This window comes from Hyperolius riggenbachi, chromosome 7 (genome assembly GCF_040937935.1).
Source record: "Hyperolius riggenbachi isolate aHypRig1 chromosome 7, aHypRig1.pri, whole genome shotgun sequence".
NCBI lineage: Eukaryota > Metazoa > Chordata > Amphibia > Anura > Hyperoliidae > Hyperolius > Hyperolius riggenbachi.
In genome coordinates, this window is record NC_090652.1 from 153,731,776 (window position 1) to 153,756,298 (window position 24,523).

At 44.9% G+C, this 24,523-nt stretch overlaps 1 protein-coding gene across 2 annotated transcripts in view; it reads left to right on the plus strand.

Moving 5' to 3' along the window:
- The window catches only part of CEP20 (centrosomal protein 20), a 46,187-nt gene extending 21,934 nt beyond the window's left edge, over positions 1–24,253 (plus strand). The window contains exons 3-6 of one of the 2 annotated variants that reach the window (XM_068246858.1): positions 5,285–5,369; positions 13,083–13,216; positions 21,025–21,126; positions 24,068–24,253. In XM_068246858.1, the coding sequence (XP_068102959.1) occupies positions 5,285–5,369; positions 13,083–13,216; positions 21,025–21,104 (299 nt within the window). In that variant the 3' untranslated portion in view covers positions 21,105–21,126; positions 24,068–24,253. Of the gene's footprint in view, positions 1–5,284; positions 5,370–13,082; positions 13,217–21,024; positions 21,193–24,067 lie in introns of those variants that run through there. The other variant, XM_068246857.1, reaches the window with a different exon arrangement.
- The last annotated feature ends 270 nt before the right edge of the window (positions 24,254–24,523 follow it).

A 24,523-nucleotide genomic window follows, 5' to 3' on the forward strand; every position in this document is an offset into this window, starting at 1 on the left:
AGAGTTAAAGAGCCGCATTGGAGAACATGTGTATAATATTTCTAGGGGTTTTGAATCACATAGCGTGTCTAAACATTTCAAGCTCAAGCACAACAGTGATCCATCCCAACTCAGGTTCATGGGGATTGAAAAATGGGCCCCGAAATGGCGGGGATCAAGTAAAGTGAAGGACATTTCACAGGCGGAGGGTAGGTGGATATATCTGCTGGGGACCCTTGCCCCCGCAGGTATGAATATAGAGTTTGATTTAAACTGCTATATTTCTAATGATTAGTTCAGTATACTGAGATAGAATAAAGGGTTATGGTTAGAAGGCCAGATGGAATTAAGGTGAGTATTTGATGACAGGGATGGGTGAGGTTTCACGTATATATAATAGGACATTGGGGGTCAATTGATTTCGCTTTGGGTAGGTGGTGCTAGTGGGATTTAATCCATCCCACTGGTATCATCGCGGGAGGGCACTCGGCAAGTTTAATACTTGTTATTGGATATGCTGTGTAATATCAAGACCAGCCACAAGATGGCAGCCATTTATGTGTGAGGATGTTATGTAATGGTTGGAGTGGGGGAGGGGGGTGGAGGCACCCATTTCAATATTGTTTGTTGCACATAATATTGCTTGCTGTACATATTCCATGTAAATACATGCCTGGTAATGTTCATTGTTTTAGTGTTTTTAGTGGGGCGCATAGAATTTATGCATATGTGATGCGGCTGCCATTAGATCCTGTGCAGCGCGTCATGGCGGCTGCTCATTGGGCAGAGCCAAAGCATTAAGTTGCGTCACGGAAGAGGAGGTATATAGGGCGGCTTGCGTACTGGCCACGCTAGCCCCTGATGAGTCTGTTTTGATGACGAAACGCGTAGGGCGGAGCCAGTACGCCAGACCTAGACACGCCCCCTTAGGCGAGCAAGCGGAAGCCCGGAGTAGAGTGGAGCTTCCAACCGGCGGGACGCCGCAGGGATTTGGAGTACATCTACAAGGGCCCTAGGAGAGCCGCTGTGACACGCTTGATACCTTTGTGGAGCTTGTAGTTAGGAGGCGCGAGAAGCGCGGATATGTGCCAATTGTTTTAACTTACTGCGCAATGAGGTGTTATCTTATTATGTTTTAGCTGTTATTTTATGAAGACATTAAATCTTTTTGATACCTACAAACGGATGTGCCTCACTGATGTGCCTGAGTGAGACAAAGCAAAGCGAGAGATCCACCTGCAAAGCGAGGTGGTTTGAATCTGGTGAGCCTCTCCAGTATTGGGTGGTGGTGTCACGAGTGGAAGCACAGAGTGTTCACAACTACACGGGTCTTGCTGCATTTATGTTGTTACAATATCACGCGATGTGTAGCTTGTCTCTTCAATTTTAGATCGTGGCCATGGAATGAGAGCGCAGTGGATTTTTACTACTATTGTATATACCGTATGTATATATATGTGTATATATGTATATATATATGTGTATATGTATGTATATATGTATGTATGTATGTATATATATATATATATATATATATATATATATATATATATATATATATATATATATATATATATATATACATACATACATACATACATACATACATACATACATACATACATACATACATACATACTGTGTGTGTATATATATATATGTATATATATATATATATATATATATATATATATATACATACTACTTGCAGTGCCTGTGGGTATGCTTTTAAGAATACCCACACCTAATTAATTATATCCTCACACCTATCAGCATGATGTTTGTAATTATATCCCCCTGGGTTCCTTGTATTTCATTGCATTGTGCTGAATGGAGCTGCCAACACTGGGGAAAGTGTGGTCCAGTGTAATGCAAGTAACTATGGAAAGATGCATACCATTTAAAGCTCTTTTTCTCCTCTTTCCAACGACGTCTTTTAGTTTTCGTTATTTTCGATCAAATTCGCATTATAGATAGATAGATAGATATAATATTATGCATCTTTCCTTTCATAGTTACTGCACTGCTCGGAGTCCCTTTAAATTTTCCCCTTGAAGTCAAGCTAACAAATCTGATTGGCTGTTTGTGGCTCTGCTCTTTTCTGAACTTGAACCCCAGTCACCTGATGACTGACTCTAGTAGTTACACTGCAATTAACAGTGTAAGAATGGCAGCAATTTAAGAATCAAAACGTGAATTTTGATCGGAACTTGATCCTTGAGGCAACAATTTAACCCTTTAGAAGGGTATGCAGATTGGTGGGCAAGGAGCGTTTATAGTTATCTGTCCGGATGGCTGGATCGGCATATTCTCTCCTCCACCACGGCGGCGATGTAATCCCAACGTCTTCTCGGTTCCCATTACATAATATGACGTGATCAGGATCCAGAAACCATGCAAGCATTACAGCTCCACCTGGTGGTGGAAGAATGCTAATGGAAGAATCTCTTTCACCACCCAGTGGTGCTGTAACGCCGGCACGGTCTCCAGGATCCTGATCCCATGTCATATCATGTGATCGGGACCCAGAAGAACTGTTGGAAGTTCAGATCCGCCGGTGGAGGAAGTGAAGAAGCCGCCCGGAACAGGTAGCTATAATTGCTCCCTGCCACCTGTTCGTTTGGCTGCACTAGGCAGGCACACGCTGGATTTTCCGCAGAGACGGCCCCCAACCACACCGACCGAGAACCCTTTAGTATGGGACTTAGGGGTGTCTGAGGTAACTGTTCACAGAGGAGGGAGGGGTCAGTGCACAGAACTAGCAACTACTGATCACAAAAAGGGAATCCGCAAGATGGGAAATGAGGATGCCTGAGGTACAGGACATCACAGACACAAACCAAAGATATTGATATAATCCTGGTTTAGAGGAGACAACATGAGTAGTTTTTATTTAAAACACATTTTTTTTAAAAACAATCCGTGTACAGATTCCCTTTAAGTCCTATTTTACAGACTACCATTGCAAGCTGCATTTGGACACTTCCTGCTTGTTCTCCCTCTCCCCTTCACATAGAACAGATTGGACTGCTTAGCTTAGAGCTGAGCAGCTCATATGTACACTCATAAGGGGAAATGTCACCCAAAGTGATCATAAAAGTGTTAATTTTAGGTGTAATTTATCCCCTCTCTGCATGTTACTTAACTCTGCATACTGCATTCCAGAAAGTCTGAATATGTATGACAAAAACCTTATAGATGGCACCTTGTTTTTCAAGCTTATTTATATCAATGGTGTCATCTATATACAGTGGGATGTGAAAGTTTGGGCAACGTTAATCATCATGATTTTCCTGTATAAATCGTTGGTTGTTACAATAAAAAAATGTCAGTTAAATATATCATATAGGAGACACACACAGTGATATTTGAGACGTCAGATGAAGTGTATTGGATTTACAGAAAGTGTGCAATAATTGTTTAAACAAAATTAGGCAGGTGCATAAATTTGGGCACCACAAAAAAGAAATGAAATCAATATTTCGTAGATCCTCCTTTTGCAGAAATTACAGACTCTAAACGCTTCATGTAGGTTCCAATGAGTCTGGATTCTGGTTGAAGGTATTTTGAACCATTTCTCTTCACAAAACATCTCTAGTTCATTCAGGTTTGATGGCTTCCGCGCATGGATGTCTCTCTTTAACTCACACCACAGATTTTCAATTATATTCAGGTCTGGGGACTGAGATGGCCATTCCAGAACATTGTACTTGTTCCTCTGCATTAATGCCTTAGTGGATTTTGAACAGTGTTTAGGGTCATTGTCTTGTTGAAAGATCCAGCCCCAGCGCAGCTTCAGCGTTTTCACTGATTCCTGGACATTGGTCTCCAGAATCTGCTGATACTGAGTGGAATCCATGCGTCCCTCCACTTTGACATAATTCCCAGTCCCTGCACTGGCCATACAGCCCCACAGCATGATGGAACCACCACCATATTTTACTGTAGGTTATTATTGCACATTTTCTGTAGATGCAATAAACTTAATTTCACTCAATTATCACTGTGTGTGTGTCTCCTATATATGATATATGTAACTGACATTTTTTACCATAACCACCAACGATTTATACAGGAAAAGCATGACGATTAACAACGTTGCCCAAACTTTTGCATCCCACTGTATTTCTGCTTTTTGTTTTATGTACTGAGATAAAATAATAGATGTTAGTGGATATCTGCAGACACCCCTGTGGAAGAAAATGTAGGTCAGAAAACCATATAATCTACTTTAATAAAAACGCATGCCAACTCAAAGGTCTGTATGGCAACCTAACCCTGCAGCAAGTAGTACAGATGAGGTAAATTATACCTCCCCACAAAACTGGCCTTGTGGTGTGCACACATGTGCAAGAACTGTTGCCTGCAGGGATCAGAACTCAATCACTTGGGTGACAGTTTGAGGACGAGTGCTGTACAGAAACATTGCTAGCCTATGGTGGTGGAGGGACAACATGTGGCAGACAACAGAGCTGCAAGGCTACGGAGGAGAACAATGATCTCAGTTGAGATGAACCATTACCAGGATTTCTCTGCAACACATTGGGGGGGGGGTCAGGGGAACACCTCTGGCAAAAATGTAGCATTCGTACTGCTGCTCCTTACCCCCACCGAAGCATCACTGCATCATCTTAGCCGATGGCACTGAGCCATTCTATTATGTGTACAAGTTGTGCGGACATTAGACTATGACTATTGTAGGGATTACATTGTGATCTTCTCTGAGGGAGGCTAGTGGAATGTATAGCACTGTGGAAGATGTTAAAATTATATCAATAATAAAACAGTAGTGCAGGTCACTGTCCCCTGTACTCTATTGATATAGGTGTAGACCTTAACACACACATTGCTGCTGATTCAGAATATATTAGTGAAGATTCTGCTTACACAAGCAACATGTATGCACAAGAAAACCCTTTATCTTGTGGTTCATAATTCTTGTTTTGGCTGCCTGCTCTTTAGTAACTCCATCCTGGTTCAGCAGCAGTTTCTGAATGCCAGCACGTTTTTTCCTTGTATGTAGGAAAATTGTGTAAGCCCTTTTTGTTTCCCCTGAGACAATCTTGTAATGGAGACATCGGCCTGTGGATCCACCTTTTCTCTAGAGGCATAAACACAGCTGGTAGATTGCGATATAAGGCAGCTCCATTAGACCAGCACATCTAACAATCTTCTGAAGTTCATGGGTGCACTTAGTTACAGAATAACTATAATGGTGCATGTTGTCACTTTGTAAATAGCAATTATTATTGCGATGGCTGTGCACTGACAGGCATCATTTACAGTAACTATATTTGTTTTACAGAAACTGGCCTATCTGATATTCCTCTAGATCGATCCTTTCTTGCCCGGGAGCTTAACTTTATAGAAGATGCCAATTCGCAGTCTGTGTAAGGAATATATTTTTATTAAAGTGATGTGTATTTTGGCACTGCCATCTTTCACATGTATTGTAGAGAAAGCGGAGAACATTTAGTCAGCAGTCACACTTATCCATGCGAATTCCGCATGCAATGTCCTGCATTTTCCACATGTCTGATTTTGCGCCTTGCAACTTTTCCGTTTTGCCCTTTGATTTCCTCTTGTGCAATATTGTGTTTTTGTGTTGGTTTTATATGGGATTTTTCAGTTCAAACCAATGATGTTAGTTTATATGAAAATCTCAAATTCAAAATCAGATGTGATTTTAATGTAACAATGTCTGCATTTCTACTGACGCCCATGAGATTCAATTCCCATGTGGAATGAAAGCATCACTCTAGGGCTGCACAATTTTAGGGAAAAATTGAAATTGCGATTTTTTTTTTCTCTAAGAAATATTTAAGATTTAAGAGCTGGGCAGCGGGGGGGGGGGGGGGGGGGGTGGTGTTCATGTGAGGGCAGCGGGGGGCAGTTCATGTGAAGACGATCTGCACAGTATCTGCAGTTTTCAGAGTGCCCGCTGTGCCTTGTACGCTTGGCCGCATGGTCCGCCTACCGCTGCGCAGAGGAGTTCCACTGATTGGCCAGAAGCAGTGCATAGTTATGATTGTTAATGAGCCGGGCAGCGAGGGGCGGATCCACTCAAGCAAACAGCTGTACCGCTGCCGTCATTCCATCGCTATCCGGCGATTGGTAAAGCTGTGTGCCGCTCGCTCGAGTGGATCCGCCCCCCGCTGCCCGGCTCATTAATAATCATAAATAGACTTCCGGTTCCGGCGCCTGCATGATCGGAGGTTAGAGAGAAGCGCTCCGTGCAGCCCCCGGCTCCTTAACTCACAGGCGGCCAAACAGACGCCGGGAATCGTACCCCCCGGCGGCCCACATCACCAGGCATCTCCGGAGACCTAGATGGAGAAGTATCTCACCTGTTCTTCCCGCAAAAATGCGGAGAAAGGAGGTCAGCGTGGCAAGCGAGCCGACAAGATGGCGCCAGGTAGATCCCAGCCCGCACACAGCCCGGAATCACACTCCCCGGTCAGGACATGGGACACAGATAGTGTGGATGACGACAACTCTAGGGGGTCATTCCACAATGATGAGCACAGAGCAATAGCCATAGAAGTGGCCAAATTCATCGCCCCGGATCTGCAGACTATAGTGGAGGGGGCAGTGAAGAAGTCCCTAGGGTCAGTCATGCGCCAGCTTCAAGAGCACGCAGGGAGAATAGGAGAGGCGGAGAAGCGGATAAGAACCCTAGAAAGTGAATTGGAAACCGCAAATAAACAGCTCGAGGACACTCAACGTCATGAAAAGATGTTCTATGACCGCATTGAAGACATGGAGAATCGCTCAAGGCGGAACAACTTGCGGGTGGTGGGACTGCCTGAACACTACAAAATGCAGGACATTGACGACTTTTGTGAGAAAACTCTCCCAGAGTTGCTGAACCTGGAGGGCGTGTTCCGAGCTGAGCGAGCGCACAGAGTGGGCCCAGTGAGAGCGGAGGGGGATAAGAGACCACCAAGGCTAGTGATGGTGAGATACCTGGATTACAAAGATAAGTTGAAGATTTTATCAACATTTAAAGCAAGGCGGGAACCCCTGATGGTGGAAGACAAAAGGATCATGATTTTCAATGACTATTCGCTAGACGTCACCAAGCGCCGACAGGCCTTCAATGAAGTCTGCTCGGAGCTTGTGGAGAGAAAGATAAAGTTCGCCCTGATGTACCCAGCAACGCTAAGAGTCACTGCGAAAGATGGAGAGACATACATTTTTAAGAAACCGTCAGATGCAAAAAAGTTTTTATCGCACCCGACAGCGTTTAAAAGCCCGCCCAGAGGATCCCCTCAACGCCAACAATCTGACGAGCCAGAAAACGACACCTGAAGTCTACGACTCAGAATCGGGCCACGTGAGTTCATAAACTGTATGGCTGTTGAGATTGGCCTGACTACTTGTTTCACTTTTCGTGCTTACACATAATTGGTTGCACTACATTTCAAACCGTTGGAATTACAATAGTACTGGAGCCGGAGGAGCGAGCGGTAAGAAAAGTTATGGATGAGCGCTTAACGGATGTGAAGTGCAGGGAAGAAGTGTGGTCCACAAAAGAAAGGGAAAAATCCAAAGGACTGGTGACACGTAAGATGCTAGTTGGAGAGCACCTACACACCAGTTTCGGGGGGCAGGGGAGGGGGGGAGGGAACGGTCACTCCATGCTGAGGGGCAATATGTTCAGGATATGTCATGCTCAATTTTATTGTATGTACCAAGGAGGCTCTGATATGAAGTGGAAAAGATGCAAGCACATTGCTGCCAAATACTACAAACGGCTTCTAGATGACACTTAAAATCGTATCGTGGAACGTGAAGGGCCTGCGGTCTCCCTCAAAGAGATCGCAGGTCCTGCGTCATTTGAAAAAATTACGGGCGGATGTGGCACTGCTACAAGAAACCCACCTGAGGAAAGGGGAAGCGAAATTCTTGCGCAAAAGCTGGGTCTCCGAAGCGTTTGAGTCACCGGCCCCGCTCCGTAAGGCGGGAGTCCTGACGCTAGTGAGCAAGACGCTTCATGCTAAATCAGAGCCCCTCTGGTCAGATGATGAGGGTAGATGCCTGGGGATTAAAGTTACTATGCCTGGGGATACGTTAATTATATACAATGTGTATGGCCCAAATGGAGGCACAGATCGATTCTTAAACACTGTTCAGTGGCAAATCACGAAGGAAGCTTCAGAGAATCTTATTATAGGAGGGGACTGGAATGAGGTAGCGCACACGCTAGAAGATAGGTCGGGAGGGAGGACAAGCCAACAGTTAGACAAGGGGAAAGGAACTGCATTATCCAATTTTCACAAGACACTGCAGCTTACAGACACATGGAGATTTATGCACCCCTACGATAGGGAATACTCCTTTCATTCAGCAACGCATGGAACATTCTCACGGCTAGACTACATCTTTATGAACGATCGTATGGTCAATAGGCTCCACTCTGCAGACATAGATCTAGTGATCTCGGATCACGCTCCCGTGTCGGTGACTATACACGAACAGATCCACAGAGGGTCAGATATAATTTGGAGACTTCCCCCTTTTTTATACGGAGATGAGGCTTTCCATGCTTTGCTGAAGGGTTGGTGGTTTGAGTACAAGGAGGATAATATTAGGCACATGTCAGATCCCCATCTCTTTTGGGACACGGCCAAGGCAGTACTGAGAGGCCGTATTATGGCATATACAGCAACAAAAAAGAAGGTGACAGCTAATAAATATGCAGAGGCAGTTGCGCGTGTCAGAGGGGCTTATGGAAAATACAAGGCCGACCCAAACGAATGCACGAGAGCGGAGTGGATGACAGCAAAGGCTAGCTCGGATCGATGGTTCAGAGACAGGGAGGCATTATCTAGATCTTATCAAGACCTAAAATACCACAAACATGGTAGTAAAGCTGGGCGCCTACTGGCCTGTATGGCTAGGGGACATTTTGCTCCTCCTGGAATACATGCCATAAGAGAGGGAGGGGAGAACTGGTGAACCACCCTAAACAGATTAATAATGTATTCTTCCAATTTTATGAGTCCTTATACACTGATCCCGAGAGGATTAACCCGGAGGGAATAAGAGACGTGCTACAGAAAGTCCACCTGCCCCGCTTAACCCAGGATGAGTTAGAAGGGCTAAACGCAGAAATTACAGAACAAGAAGTTAGGGCGACTATTAAAAACCTGGCCAACCATAAAGCCCCGGGGCCTGATGGCCTCCCAGGGGAATTTTACAAGATCCTAAAAAATGAAATTACCCCAATACTTCAATCAGCTTACAACAAAACGCTAAAAGGGGAAGGCATCCTGGGTACCGGGAAGCAAGCATACATTAAACTCCTCTTAAAAGCAGGAAAAGACCCACAGGACCCGGGATCTTATCGCCCGGTATCACTAATAAACCTCGACGCAAAACTATTATCCAAAATAATGGCTGATAGACTGGCAGAACTTCTACCGAAATTGATACACGGGGAACAAGTCGGGTTCATAAGAGGCAGAGCGGCGGCCACTAACATCAGGAAAGTACTCTCAGTTCTAGAACAGGTAAAAGCCTATCCGAAAACCTATAAAAACTGTGCCCTGGTTACCTTCGATGCCGAAAAGGCTTTCGATGCGGTAAGATGGACATGGTTGGAAGCGGTTCTAGCTAAAATGGGATTTGAGGGGGCATTCATAAATGTTTTTAGGCTAATGTATAACTCCCCCCAGGCCCGAGTCTTTACACCGGGTTTTCTCTCTCAACCCTTTATCTTGCATAGAGGCACGCGACAGGGCTGCCCCCTGTCGCCTCTCTTATTTAACATAGCATTGGAGCCAATGGCAAGACTTTTACATGAACACTTAGAAGGTCTAAAATTCGGACAAATAAAAATAGTGCAAACTCTTTTTGCAGATGATCTCCTATTGTTCCTCTCCGATCCAGTCCATCAGCTGCCGAAAGCCCTGGAAATTATTCAGGAAGTAGGTCAGCATTCAGGATTTAAAATTAATGCACTAAAGTCTGAGATACTGATGATATCTAAACTAGCAGACCAGGGGTTAGTCAGAGGGTTGGGGGTACAGGTGGCGAAAGAGAAAATCCGATACTTAGGAATAGAAATAGGCAAGGACCCGAGCTCCCTCTACACGCGCAACTTTACTCCTCTAATTAAAGCTATAACTGACCAATTACAGAGATGGAAGGAGATTCCGCTGGGGGTAGCTGGGAGGGCGGCACTAGCCAAAATGGTGAGCTTTGGAAAACTGCTCTACCCACTGCAGGTTATTCCACTACTCTTAAAACACAAAGACGTCCAAACTCTAAACACAGCATTTACAACATTTCTGTGGAAGAGTAAACGAGCACGTATTAACTTGGCAAGGCTTCAGTTCCCAAAGGAGATGGGGGGGCTCAATTTCCCGAATGTCAGGAGATATAACCTAGCATGTATGTTTAGGCATGTTAGGGACTGGATAGCAAACACGTCCCACTTCTCCAATCTACAATTGGAAAAACACATAGCCGAACCATGGGAGCTAACTGGGTTATTACACACGGGATGGCCCTCCCTTCCGACCAGATTGAAGCACAATGTGATCTATAGAGACACCCTGTTGACATGGAGAGAAATCCGAAAATTATATCACCTCCCATGGAAGATTTCTAAATACATGCCCCTAGGGGGAAACCCAAACTTCAAACCAAGCTCCTTACACGAACAATATAACATTTGGGAAGATAAGGGTATCCTAAGGCTGGGAAACCTGCTGGATCTCCGGGATCATAGATTACTAACTTTCAGAGAAATAACGCAAATGTACGGCATCCCAAAATCTGACTTCCTAATCTATGGTCAAGTCAGGTCTTATGTGCAAACTAACCTGAGAAATGTGGCAGCTATAGCTAAAATTACACCATTCGATACATTCTTAAAACCCAGAGGTGAAAGATTGTCCCTGTCGGAGATCCAGCGGGCTATAGCAGCTGTGGGAGTGGAAGCTAAAGCAAAACTCAATATGGGTAGCTGGGCAAGAACTTTCCCGATCCCCCAGATAGAAGAGAAAATACTGGAAGGAAACAACACAGTTAGGCGAGTACTGACTAGCGAAAAATGGAATCACATCTATTGATGATTTATAAGGCGAAATATGCATTTAACATAAGATATAAAGATCCGAGGCCAGGGTACTTAGATCATTGCCCGAAATGCAGCCTTCCCCAAGCCAACATGGTACATTGCAGAGTGAGCAACTGTACAATAGCGAAAGATCCCCTGATGCTTTTATTTAATGCGACCCCTACAGATAGCAATGCAGATAAACCCAGTAAATTCTCGGACATTACACATATAATAATGATTGCTGCAAGGAAAACAATATTTAATAAATGGATTTACCATACCTCACCCTCTCTGTGGGATGTACAGGAGGAAATGAGACACCTCATGCAGCTGGAAAAGCTGGACGCTACCATAAATATGGAAAAAGGCACTAAAAAGTTTTTTCACAGATGGAAACCTTTCCTTTTGCACACCTTGTCGGACCCGAAATTGCAACAACTGGTTCAACCATTTAAATATACCTCATGGTATGCAAATGCGGACTTATCTGGGTCACTTGGAAGACTAAAATTAAGAACTGAAACAACCTGACCTGATATGGATCTGCCATATTCCTCGGGACATGTTCTCACTGAGCCACATATAAGGGGAAAGACTTCCTTTATTGCAGGAGTGACCGTTAGGGGAGGGGGGGGGATGGGGCGGGGTGGGATAAGGGGGAACCTGTTAAAGTTGCCTTTGTTGATAAATACCTTCTCTAGAAGGACATGTAAGCTTCAGATGTTTAAATGAAAATGTTCAATAAAACATTTATGAAAAAAAAATAATCATAAATATGCACTGCTTCTGGCCAACCAGTGGCTCTCCTCGGCGCAGCGGTAGGCGGACCATGCGGCCAAGCGTACAGACCGCGGATACTGACGATCACCAGATTGTCTTCACACGAACCGCGGCTTGGTTTAAAACCGAAAAATCTTGCAGCCCTAGATCACTCCAGCGCGATTTAAAAATGCTTAAAACTGTAGACCTGTAACCATCACCATGACATTGTATTGTGCTGGTATTTTGTATTTTGCATTCCCGCTTGCATTGATCAAAGTAGAGTTGTGTAATTTTAAAATGGACATTTTTTAAGCTTGTTTAGGGAGTACCCAACTTATGAACATCCGAGCTATGAATGCCCCGCTAATCACATTAATCCATTGCAATGACAACATCTCCAGGTGCTGGCAGTGAGAGAAGGAAAGAACCCCCTCACCCATGTCCTGATGTGCGCCCTCCTCCTCCATGTCTCAAAGTGTGCCCCCCTCCTGTGCTCCCCGGCCCAGTGTATAATGCAGAGTATAGGCGCAGCTGGAAGTAATGCTTCTCTCACCACAGTCAGAGCCCACATCCTCCTGTCACTGCTCACTCTAGTGCCCAGCATCTCAGAATGAAGAGAGGCCAGGCACTAGAGCGAGCAGTGACAGGAGGACTTACAGTGCTGGCCTCCAGTTCAGAGGAGAGGAAAGCTTGGCTTCCAGCTGCGTCTACACTCTGCATTATAGGCTGGGGAGCACAGGTCAGGGTCGCTAACACCACCAAGGAAGCTGTATGGGGGACATTAACAGTACCAGGGAAGCTGTATGAGGAAGGGGTGCCATTAACACCACTAGATAATCTGTATGGGGAGGGAGGGGGCCACTAACATCACTAGAGAAGCTACAATATATTGGGGGGAGGTATGGAGGAAACACTACACCAGGGAAGCTTTATGGGGGGGGGGGGGGGTGAGCACTAGACCACCAGGGAAGCGATTTTTATTTATATAGTGCCAACATCTTCTGCAGTGCTTTACAGAGTACAGTATATAGTCACATCACTTAGCTAGATTGGGGAGGGGTGAGAATGCAGTAGACAACCAGGGAAGCTATAGGTGGGGGGAGCATTAGATCACCAGGACAGTTATATTAGGGGAAGGAGAGAAATAAGAACAAATGTACAGTCTCTATCTCATTCGTTAACCAGGAACTACCTGTACATTTCTCTGTAAATGACATTCTTGTTTCAACGTATAGGTGTTTTCAACTGCTATTCATTTTTGTTTTCATAGACCAATTCTGTATGGTATCCTCTCTCACTTTTTACATGGGCACAGAGATGCTCCTTGTCACTCAGCAGTAAAACAGCCGTCAGACATTCCTGCACAGAGGCATCTTGAAAATATTACCGGCAAAACTACAAAAGGTAAATGTGTGGCTATAAAATCTTGTTAGGGAAGGAAGGGGGAAGTTGTAGAATTCATTGAGAATTCCAGTTTGGTGCTGGACAAAGTGATTTATAGAAGTATATGAGACATAAAGTGTCAGCCCGACACTTGGCCCCGGTGTCGCCGGTGGTGTATTCTGCAACGGGACTGGGAGAGGAGCCAGGAGGACCCCGGGGGACCTCCTGACCTAGGGTGGGCTGGAGAAAGCCCCAGGTAAGTACCGATTTTGTTTATTTTTACTGCTTAGGGTCCCTTTAAACACACTTTAGTGTGTGATGCAGGCTGAGTTGACAGGGAAATTGGAGTCAAACAGCCTTTAAAAAGTTGCTTATTTCCTGTGGGTTATGAGTAGTGCTTTTCACAGTGCTAGATGACACTGCTCGTTTTCTGTTTAGGGGCTTAGCTATTTCATTTTGTAGCGCCTTCTGCTTTCCATATCTCTGCTGCAATCATACTTTACATAGCAAAAGGTATGTTTATAATGGTAGAAAGGAAACACATCATTGAAAATCGGTATCAGTGCATCACACCGACAACGTACCAAAATTCTATATGTGCATGATACAATTAACTTTCATTGCTTGCGGTGCCACGCGTAGTGTGTGATAACACGCTGCAGCTTCTGGGTCAGATAGAGCATTTCATATTGCGTTGACTTTAATGGTCATTGCACTGAGGTGCGGTAAGTGTAAAAGGGGCCTCATGGCTGCTGTTTAGTATTCTATTCAGGTCTTAAATTGTACCGTATTTTTCGGACTATAAGACGCACTTTTTCTCCCCCAAAAGTGGGGGGAAAAAGTTGGTGCGTCTTATAATCCGAATACTACATTTTTTGACTGGCGCTGTCCTTCCCTCTGTCCCCACTGTTGTCTGCTGTCCCCCTCTGTCCATCATCCCCTCGGGTGTACACTGTCCCCTTTGTCCACCCCCTCTGGTGTCACTGTCCATCATCCCCCGTGATGCCTCTGCCCCTTTAAAATAGATCTTGAGACCGCTGCAGATTAACAGCAAGTTTCGGTACACAAACCTTGGAAAGTGGCCACACAGCTTCACATATCCCTCCTGCACTTCGGTATCAATTGCCTCCCCGACCGAGAGCGCTGCAGATGACCGGCAAGTTTTTTCACGGCACGGGAAGGCGACACACAGCTTCAGAACGCAATGTCCAATCAGGCGAGGGGCGCTGCGCGTGACAGCCAATCACAGCCCTCTCTGCTCCCTGCTTCCTCCTAATCACCAGCCCCGCTGAGAGAGCCCTTGTCCCGCCTTCAGGACTATCGGGAAGGCTGTGATTGGCTGCCTCGCGCAGCGTCCCTCGCCTGATTGGACATTGCGTTCTGAAGCTGTGTGTCGTTCTCTCATGCAGTGAAAAAACTTGCCGGTCATCTGCAGCGATCTCCGTCGGGGAGGCAAATGATACCAAAGTGCAGGAGGGATATGTGAAGCTGTGTGGCCACTTTCCTAGGTTTGTGTACCGAAACTTGTTGTTAATCTGCAGCGGTCTCAAGATCTATTTTAAAGGGGCAGAGGCATCACGGGGGATGATGGACAGTGACACCAGGGGGGGTGGACAAAGGGGACAGTGTACACCCGAGGGGATGATAGACAGAGGGGGACAGCAGACAACAGCGGTCTCAAGATCTATTTTAAAGGGGCAGAGGCATCACGGGGGATGATGGACAGTGACACCAGAGGGGGCCAAGGACAGGGGGACACTGTACACCAGTGCGGCCACTTTCTTAGGTTTGTGTATAACCTGCGGTTACCGTAATATGCAGTGGTCTCAGGATCTATGTTAAAGGGGCAGAGGCGTCAGGGGGGATGATGGACAGCAACACCAGAGGGGGCCAAGGACAGGGGGACAGGACACCAGAGGACATCGGATCCCTGTGAAGAGTCTCATCCTCTGCAGTTTTAATGCTGCTGCTCAAGTTTTGCCCAGAATGCTCCAAGCAATCTGCTGGCGTTTGTGATGAAAATCAGCATCTTTTCAGCGAGGCACCCTCCTGCTAGCACTGTCTTCCCTCTCCAGAGGTGCAAGGAAGGCACAAGGGGTACAATAATTGGGGCAGAACACATAGAAGTTGCTCCTGGACCATGGACGCACCAGGTTTACTAAAAGTTTTATTTTCCGTGATTTTTATGCTCTAAACCTGGGTGCGTCTTATAGTCCGGAGCGTCTTATAGTCCGAAAAATACGGTAAATAATATGAGACTGTTCTGTATTAATAATTTACTATTAGTACTACACATACAATTGATAATCTCATAATCATAAAAAGATGATCAGGATAGTTGTGTTTGTACAAGTTTGGTGTATGTTTTTAATAATATAATCAGAGCTGTTTAAAATGTTGCAAGTCTATTTAGGCTATAACACTGAGGACTTCTGTAGCTTGTTATACCGTAACAGAGAATTATTTGAAATATTCTGTGAACTTTATTTGTTCTACTACCAGCTGTAATATTTTACTACAAGATGTTAATGACACAGTAATGAGGCTTTGTTGTAAAAGTCTTTAGAGTTATCCGACATACTTCAATATGTTTGCTCATACTGAGTCAATAAAAATGTTTAAAAAAAAAAATGATCAGGACAAATGCAATTTTATAAATATGACGATTGTCACTAAAATGCTGTTAATCACAAATTTGGGCATGATTCAAAAAGCTTTTTCACCTATTTTCATCTGTTTTCACCTTATTTATGTTACATTTTTAAGCTCTCAATGAGCAAAAATATACTGTAATATTATTCAGGAAAGAAGGGTAATATTGAAATGAAGTTAATCAGTAACGACTTACTTTGCGTGAATATTTTGCTTGTAAATGTGCTGAAATGTAATTTTTATTAATTGGGTGATAAATAAGTCATTTATGAGATGTTTTGTGAATTGAGCCCCAATGTCTTGGAAAACTGATGATCCAGTATATCGATCTTACGGACAATCGTTGGGGAGATTGTACTGTTAATGGGCACCTTAAAGGTTGACTACAGTCCAATAGAGCAGTGTTTCCCAACCTTTTCCGGCCCGGGGAACACTGTCTGACCAAATTTTTCCCCGGGGAACGGCGCGCGCGCGCGGTGGGGGCGATGCGGCCCCCGGTTGTTTGCGCGACCTAGTGGACAGTGCCGCTATGGGGGGGGGGGGGCTGGGGTGCGGCTGCATAGCTGGCATAGTTGCCCCAGTGTAGGGAGTTTAGTTGCCTCAGTATAGTGCCCCAGTATAGCCAGTATAGTGCCCCAGTATAGCCAGTATAGTACCCCAGTATAGCCCCCCAGTATAGCCAGTATTGTGCCCCAGTATAGCTAGTATAGTGCCCCAGAATAGTGCCCCAGTATAGCCAGTTTAGTGCCCCAGTATAGTGCCCCAGTATAGCCAGTATAGTGCCCCAGTATAGCCCCCCAGTATAGCTAGTATAGTGCCCCAGTATAGCCAGTATAGTGCCCCAGTATAGCCAGTATAGTACCCCAGTATAGCCCCCCAGTATAGCCAGTATTGTGCCCCAGTATAGCTAGTATAGTGCCCCAGTATAGCTAGTATAGTGCCCCAGAATAGTGCCCCAGTATAGCCAGTTTAGTGCCCCAGTATAGCCAGTATAGTGCCCCAGTATAGCCCCCCAGTATAGCTAGTATAGTGCCCCAGTATAGCCAGTATAGTGCCCCAGTATAGCCAGTATAGTACCCCAGTATAGCCAGTATTGTGCCCCAGTATAGCTAGTATAGTGCCCCAGAATAGTGCCCCAGTATAGCCAGTTTAGTGCCCCAGTATAGTGCCCCAGTATAGCCAGTATAGTGCCCCAGTATAGCCAGTATAGTACCCCAGTATAGCCCCCCCAGTATAGCCAGTATTGTGCCCCAGTATAGCTAGTATAGTGCCCCAGAATAGTGCCCCAGTATAGCCAGTTTAGTGCCCCAGTATAGTGCCCCAGTATAGCCAGAATAGTGCCCCAGTATAGCTAGAATAGTGCCCCAGTATAGCCAGTTTAGTGCCCCAGGATAGCCAGTATAGTACCCCAGAATAGTGCCCCAGTATAGCCAGTTGAGTGCCCTCCCGCCCGTCCCCGCGGCCGCCGCTGTTATTACCTTGTTAACAGCGGCCGCTCTCCCCTCTCCGGCGCGTGTATATTCAAGCAGCGTATCTCCGGCTGCTCTGTGTGATGCACTGATGCGGAAGAAAGGAGGGCAGCGGCTTCCTGTAACGGCGATATGTATCGCCGTTACTATGGTAACCGAGCCCTGCCTCCTTCCGCATCAGTGCATCACACAGAGCAGCCGGAGATACGCTGCTAGCATATACATGGTCTGGAGAGGGGAGAGCGGCCGCTGCTAAGGTAATAACAGCGGCGGCCGCAGGGACGGGCGGGAGGGGGGATAAGACCACGGCACACCAGGCAACGTTCCGCGGCACACTAGTGTGCCGCGGAACAGCGGTTGGGAAACACTGCAATAGAGTGTCCTGAAATAAACTAGTTGCTTGGACATGTCCATGTTTGTTTAATGTTTAGGCTCTTGTTTAGTCCTCAAACCAGAGTCAACAATTATCCCTTTGTCAAATGCCTGTGATACAGTGTTCCTTTGTTTTGCTTATAACTATATTTTAGGCATTGCTGATAATTCTGTATACAATATGTGTCCCATACATTGTTCCACACTGTTAGAAAATATATTTTCTTCTAACCAGTAGGGGGAGCTACTTTTCTGTCATCTTGAAAGTGCAGTGGCATGCTGCCTATTAACATTTTCTTGTGGCTACACATTTTCACCCTGATTGTTATCTAAGTGGATCCATTTGTCTCAGAAATCGGATGTGGAAAATCTAAACATCACTATGCTGATAACCTTTTTAGTGCAACTTATAGAACTATGTTTAGGCTACAGGCCCTAGAGACAGGCGTAGTGGAATGTGCTTTATAATTTTTTAGGGACATTACTAGCAATACATTTTAATATGTAACACTTTTAAGTTCATTCTTGCCTTAAAATCTTCTACAGCATGTCAAACTGATGGTGAATTAAACTGAACGCTCGCAGATTGTTCTTGGACAGTAAACTTACAACTTTTCTCCAGCACTTCTAAAAATATATAAAGGCAGCCCTGACCACTTGGACATACTAGATCTCACCCTTTTCTGATTCATCCAAAACTGACATAACTCTTTCTGAAATGTATCCGCAGTTTCACTTCCTCGAAGACTTTTATTTACTTCTCTATGCCAGAGAACTTGTTAACAAAGAGTTCTTAGCATCACGCTTGTGCATGAGATGGTGGTCTTGAAATTAAAATCCCAAGGAGAATTTAAATGCCTAGATTTCTGTGCTTACCAGCAGGTACTCCTCTAGTGTCTACCTTCCTAACATGCAGTAGGCCTGATACAATTCACTTTTTCTCCTCCTAAGGTTTCTCCTGGGATATAATTTTTCATCTTCTGTTGAAAATTAATTTTGCACTCTGCACTTGAAAAAGCACCAAAACGCAGGTGAAAAAGTACTGCCAGACATTTTATTTATAATGTCAAATTATCACCTAGGACAGGCACAGCCCCGGTTTTAGTGGCGGACGAGGCGGGTGTCCGGCTGGGGCGCAGTGATGGAGGGGGAGCCACACCCACACTGGCACTCTCTGCTCCCCCCTCCACTACAGAGTAATCGCAGCAGAAGCCTCTAAAAACAACTCCCCTCCTTCCCGGTTTGAAGCGAAGTTCACTTGAGCCAGGCTCCTCTGTCTGCAGTGCTGCTTAGCTTACTCTCTCTACATCCTGATTAGCAGGAAGTAGAGAGAGTAAGCGGCACTGCAGACAGAGGAACCCTGCTCAAGTGAACTTCGACTGAGTCCCTCCCCCACATATACTGGGGGGCACCTATGCCTGGCTACCTATACTGGGGGCACCTATACCTGGCTAGCTATACTGTAGGGACCTATACCTGGTTAGCTATACTGGGGGCACCTATACCTGGTTAGCTATACTGGGGGCACCTATACCTGGCTGCGTACACTGTGAGTCCACCGGAGGGGGAAAGGGGGGCACAATTTTTACACCCTCAGTCTGGGTGCAATTTAGCCTAGAAACTGTCCTGGACAGGCATGCCCAAAGTCGGCCTGGGGGCCAGATACAGCCCTCCGAGCATTTTCTTGCGGCCCCCAAAGCTCTCTACAGTTGTTAATTTCATGTGGCCTGAAGGTCATAGCTACGGTGCCACATGCAAGGGCCACATTATGTTGCCACTCTGTTTCCTCCTTTGCCTGTCTGTAGGTTATCAGCCACCAATGTAGCAGTAGCAGCAACTGATTAGCAGCCACCACTATGCTAGCATCAGTAACAGACACTGATTAGCAGCTGCCACTGTGCAAACTTCCCACGGTATATGGGTTATTTTTTCCATGGAAATATTTTATTTGACAAAATGTCACAGGCATAATGCACCTAATGGCCATCAGCAAAATTGTGTTTAATTTCGGTAGTTTGGCCTTCTAGCACTCTCAAGATTGGCGATATGGCCCTTGGTCTAGGAGAAAACTTAGGAGAGAAAGTGAATTGGATCGGGCCCAGTATGCGCATCCAAGGGGATATTTAGTTTGGACTTAGAGGGTGCTTGAACTTCTTAAAGAGGAACTTCAGCCTAAACAAAAATACTGTCATTAAGTTACATTAGTTATGTTAATTGAAATAGATAGGTAATATAATCTCTTACCCACCCTGTTTTAAAAGACTAGGCAAATGTTAGATTTCATGATGGCAGCCATCTTTTTGGTTGAAAGGAGGTGACCGGGAGTATGAGACACAGCTCCAACTGTCCTGTGTGCTGATCAACCTTCCCAGTTGCTAGGCAACAGTTAGCCCAGTATAGCAAGTACAGTTAGCCCAGTATAACAAGTACAGTTAGCCCAGTATAGCAAGTAAAGTTAGCCCAGTATAGCTAGCACAGTTAGCCCAGTATAGCTAGCACAGTTAGCCCAGTATAGCTAGCACAGTTAGCCCAGTATAGCTAGCACAGTTAGCCCAGTATAGCTAGCACAGTTAGCCCAGTATAGCTAGCACAGTTAGCCCAGTATAGCTAGCACAGTTAGCCCAGTATAGCTAGCACAGTGAGCCCAGTATAGCTAGCACAGTGAGCCCAGTATAGCTAGCACAGTGAGCCCAGTATAGCTAGCACAGTGAGCCCAGTATAGCTAGCACAGTTAGCCCAGTATAGCTAGCACAGTTAGCCCAGTATAGCTAGCACAGTTAGCCCAGTATAGCTAGCACAGTTAGCCCAGTATAGCTAGCACAGTTAGCCCAGTATAGCTAGCACAGTTAGCCCGGTATAGCTTCCCTAGTGTAGATAGAATAGATTCCCCCTCCCCCTGCAGCTGCTGCTCCTGTTACCTTATGAGCTGGCGGTCGCTTCCTTTTTTTTATATTCCGCTGTAGCCCCTCTCCTCTTTGCAGCATCTTCAATTACAGCATCGCATCCCACAGTTGCTGTAAGGGGGGAAGGAAGCAGGACAGTGGCCTCCTGTAGTTACCATGGGAACCGCTGCCCTGCTTCCTTCCCTTCCTTACAGCCGCGGGGGGAGAGTGGGAAAGGCCAGACCCGCCGTGGCCCAGCTTAAAACTGCCCACGGACCAGCAGTGGGCCCGGTGGTTGGGGACCCCTACATAAAACGCATGTGTCCCTGCGTCAGTGCTTTGCGCTACTGCGCATCTCAAGCACTGACAGCCGTTGGGATAGGACCCAGGGCAGGCGGGTTCGCCTCCCAAGCCACCTTTAATACTTACCTGTGTTTTATGTTCTTTCTTTCAGTTATTCATCCAGCATCTAGAGGAATGGACAAGCTAGATGCTGAAGATCCATATGGAATGTATGAATCACAAGACACATAATCAACAGTAACTGAAAACAAATGTATTAGAAGTTCTACTTGCATTCTTTGTAACTTATTGAATATCAATAAATCTATATTTTGTATGACGTTTATTAGTAAATGTTTTTAGTTTAACCAGTTCACCCCCAAGGGTTTTTATCCTAACGGACCAGAGCAATTTTCAGTTGTCAGTTCTCCTCCCTTTTATTCCCTAATAACTTTATTACTACTTATAACAAGAAAATGATCTATACCTCGTTTTTTTCGCCACCAATTAGGCTTTCTGTGGATAGTACATTTTGCTAAGAATTTTTTTATTCTAAATGCGTTTTAATGAGAAAAACAGAAAAAAAAGAAGAAAAATCATTATTTCTCAGTTTTCAACCATTATAGTTTTAAAATTAAACATTCTCCTGTGGATAAAACAAACACGTTTTATTTGCCCAGTCGTCCCGATTATTAAACAGTTTAAATTATGTCCCTATCACAATGTATGGCGACAGTATATTATTTTGAAATATAAGTGTTATTTTTCTGTTCTGTTTTTTTTTTTATTCTGGCCATAATTACAAGCCCCTATGTAATAAATTAAAATTAATTTCCCCCCATAAAATATAAATTAACAAAGCTGAGTCCCTAAGGCAACTATTTATTTATTTTTTTTAGCTGATTTTTTTTTTACAAGTGTTTTTTTTTTGGGGGGGGGGGGGGGGTGGAAGTGTAATTTTATTAAGATCTGTATGTACTTGAAAATGAATGTATTTTGTAGGTGTAATATACTTTTTGGCCACAAGATGGCGCTAGTGAACACTCATAGGAAATGTTCACTTTTTTTTCCTTCACTTTATTTAATTGTTACATTTCCTGTTATTGTGAATGGACGTAGCCGCTGTTCGCGGTCACGTCCATTTACTCCAGGCACTGCGATTGGGTAGAGGACCGTTCGGTCCTCTTCCCCAATCACCCAGCACGGAAGCCCGACGGTAATGGCGGCGGTAGCGGCGCACACACGGCGGTAGCAGCGGCGGGAACGCGGGACGTATTAAAACGTCATGTTGCTGTTAATAGCGGTAAGCATGACGTTTTAATACGTTGGAATGTCAGTAAATGGTTAAAGCCTGTATTGTTTAAAATGTACTCCTGAACTGAGAGGGAAAGATGTCTGCCATATTTATTTCCTTATAAACAATAGCCGTTTTGTCTGCAGTAGTGTCTGAATCACACACCTGAAACAAGCAAGTGGCTAATCCAGTCAAACTTCAGTCAAAGCACCAGATCTGTATGCTTGTTCAGAGTCTAAAAAGAGTCTATCCAGAGTCTGGATAAAAGTATTAGAAAAAGAGGCTTGGCAGAACAACCAGGCTATCTGTAGTTTCCAAGTTACTAGAAGGATTAATACTCAAATTTTTCACTTAGCTGCTAATTGAGAAGATTGCCAGATTTCTCCCATTTTGGATTTCTTTTATGGACTAAGGTATTCTTTAAAGCGGAACTGTAGAGAGAAAATAAACACATTGTTTGTTTCACTTACCTGGGGCTTCCCCAAGCCCCCAGCAGCTGTCCTGTCCCCCACCGGTCCTGCCCGAGCCTCCGTTCTCCCGCCGCCGCTCCGTCCCGTACCTCAACTTGTAAGTCGATGCCAGCGCAGCCCTGCCAAGCATATCCTTTCTTCGCGTTCTCCTCTGCAATAGTGGGGAACGCGAAGAAAGGATACGCGTGGCCAGAGCCGCGCAGTGGCCCGGTGGCGAAACCAAAAGTAGCTGGCGGCGGGAGAACGGAGGCTCGTCGAGAAGCGTCGCGGGACAAGGCAGCTGCTTGGGGCTTGGGGAAGCCCCAGGTAAGTTAAACAATGTGTTTATTTTCTCTTTACAGTTCTGCTTTAAAGGATACATCCAGCAATCTGAAAAATAAGTTTTACTAACCTGGGGCTTCTTACAGCCCCTAGCAGTCTATTAGGTCCCACAGCGCAGCTCTGCTTTGAGCCAGGCCTCCGCTCTCCCATCCTTAAAGTACCCCTGAAATCGGTGTAAAATAACATTTGTTTAATGTTATTTTACTAGCTGTGCTGTGATATAAATCACAGCACTTTCCTCCCCCTTTAACTCCCTCCCAGGCATGCCCCCTCCACTCGCGGCTATTAGTTCCTATCTGCACAGCGCGCTGCAGAGCTGCACTGTGTACGGTCTTGAGGTATTTTAGCTCAGAACAATAGTGTACTAATAGCTGTATTAGTACACTATTGTTCTGAGCTAAATTATCTTAAGACCGCACATAGCACAGCTCTGCAGCGCGCTGTGCAGATAGGAACTAATAGTGACGAGTAGAGGGGGGCGTGCTTGATGACGGACAGAGGAGGAAGTACTGACACTTCCTCCCCGCCCATCCTCAAGCTTTGCATTTCGGCTAAGCAGAGCGGGGGACGGGGGCGCTAAAGGGTAAGGATTGTGCTATTACTCTTATGTCAGGGGTACTTTTCAGTCCGCGGCCTGATTCTGGATCGGGATCTTCTGCGCGCCTCTTGTGATTGCGCTCTTGTTGCCGAGAGCTCTCTGTGCTTGTGCAGTTCAGTGAGAATTGAAGTGCATCGCAATCAAATGGCAGCAAAATAGCATGTAGTGTAAAAGCCACACTGCCAAGCATTTTGTGCAGTGTCTAATGCATTTGTGTTTTTGAAAAATGCATTCTCATTCACTTAGTGAGAATCGCTGCAAAACTGCCACACTTTTGAAAAATCGCAAAATTGCTGTGATCCATTTTGCCGCAAATGCTGTGAAAAATGCTCGGTAGTGTGGCTCAGCAGTTATACTGTTTCATATTAGTTTGTTTAGTCTGTTCTGTGATACGCAGCTCTGAGAGGGCTGTCTTTGGCAACATTCTGTATCACAAGCACCAGTGCAGTGGGTAATCGTTAGGATAAATAAAGTTCATTTTTTATTTTTTACTGAATAATAGCAGGATAACACAGGTGTTTATACGTTTCAGGCTACCCATGGTTGGCATACTTGTTCTATGTGGTTGTTCTGGAAAGCTAGCATACAGGAAAGGATTTTAGGATGTCTGCATAGCAGGAAGCATTCATATTCCAGTCTCGCCAGGTGAGCTTTAAAGAACAAGTGACACCCATGCTAACCTAGAAATATACAGGGAGTGCAGAATTATTAGGCAAGTGGTATTTTTGAGGAATAATTTTATTATTGAACAACCATGTTCTCAATGAACCCAAAAAAACTCATTAATATCAAAGCTTGAATATTTTTGAAAGTAGTTTTTAGTTTGTTTTTAGTTTTAGATATTTTAGGGGGGATATCTGTGTGTGCAGGTGACTATTACTGTGCATAATTATTAAACAACTTAACAAAAGCAAATCTATACCCATTTCAATTATTTATTTTTACCAGTGAAACCAATATAACATCTTAACATTAACAAATATACATT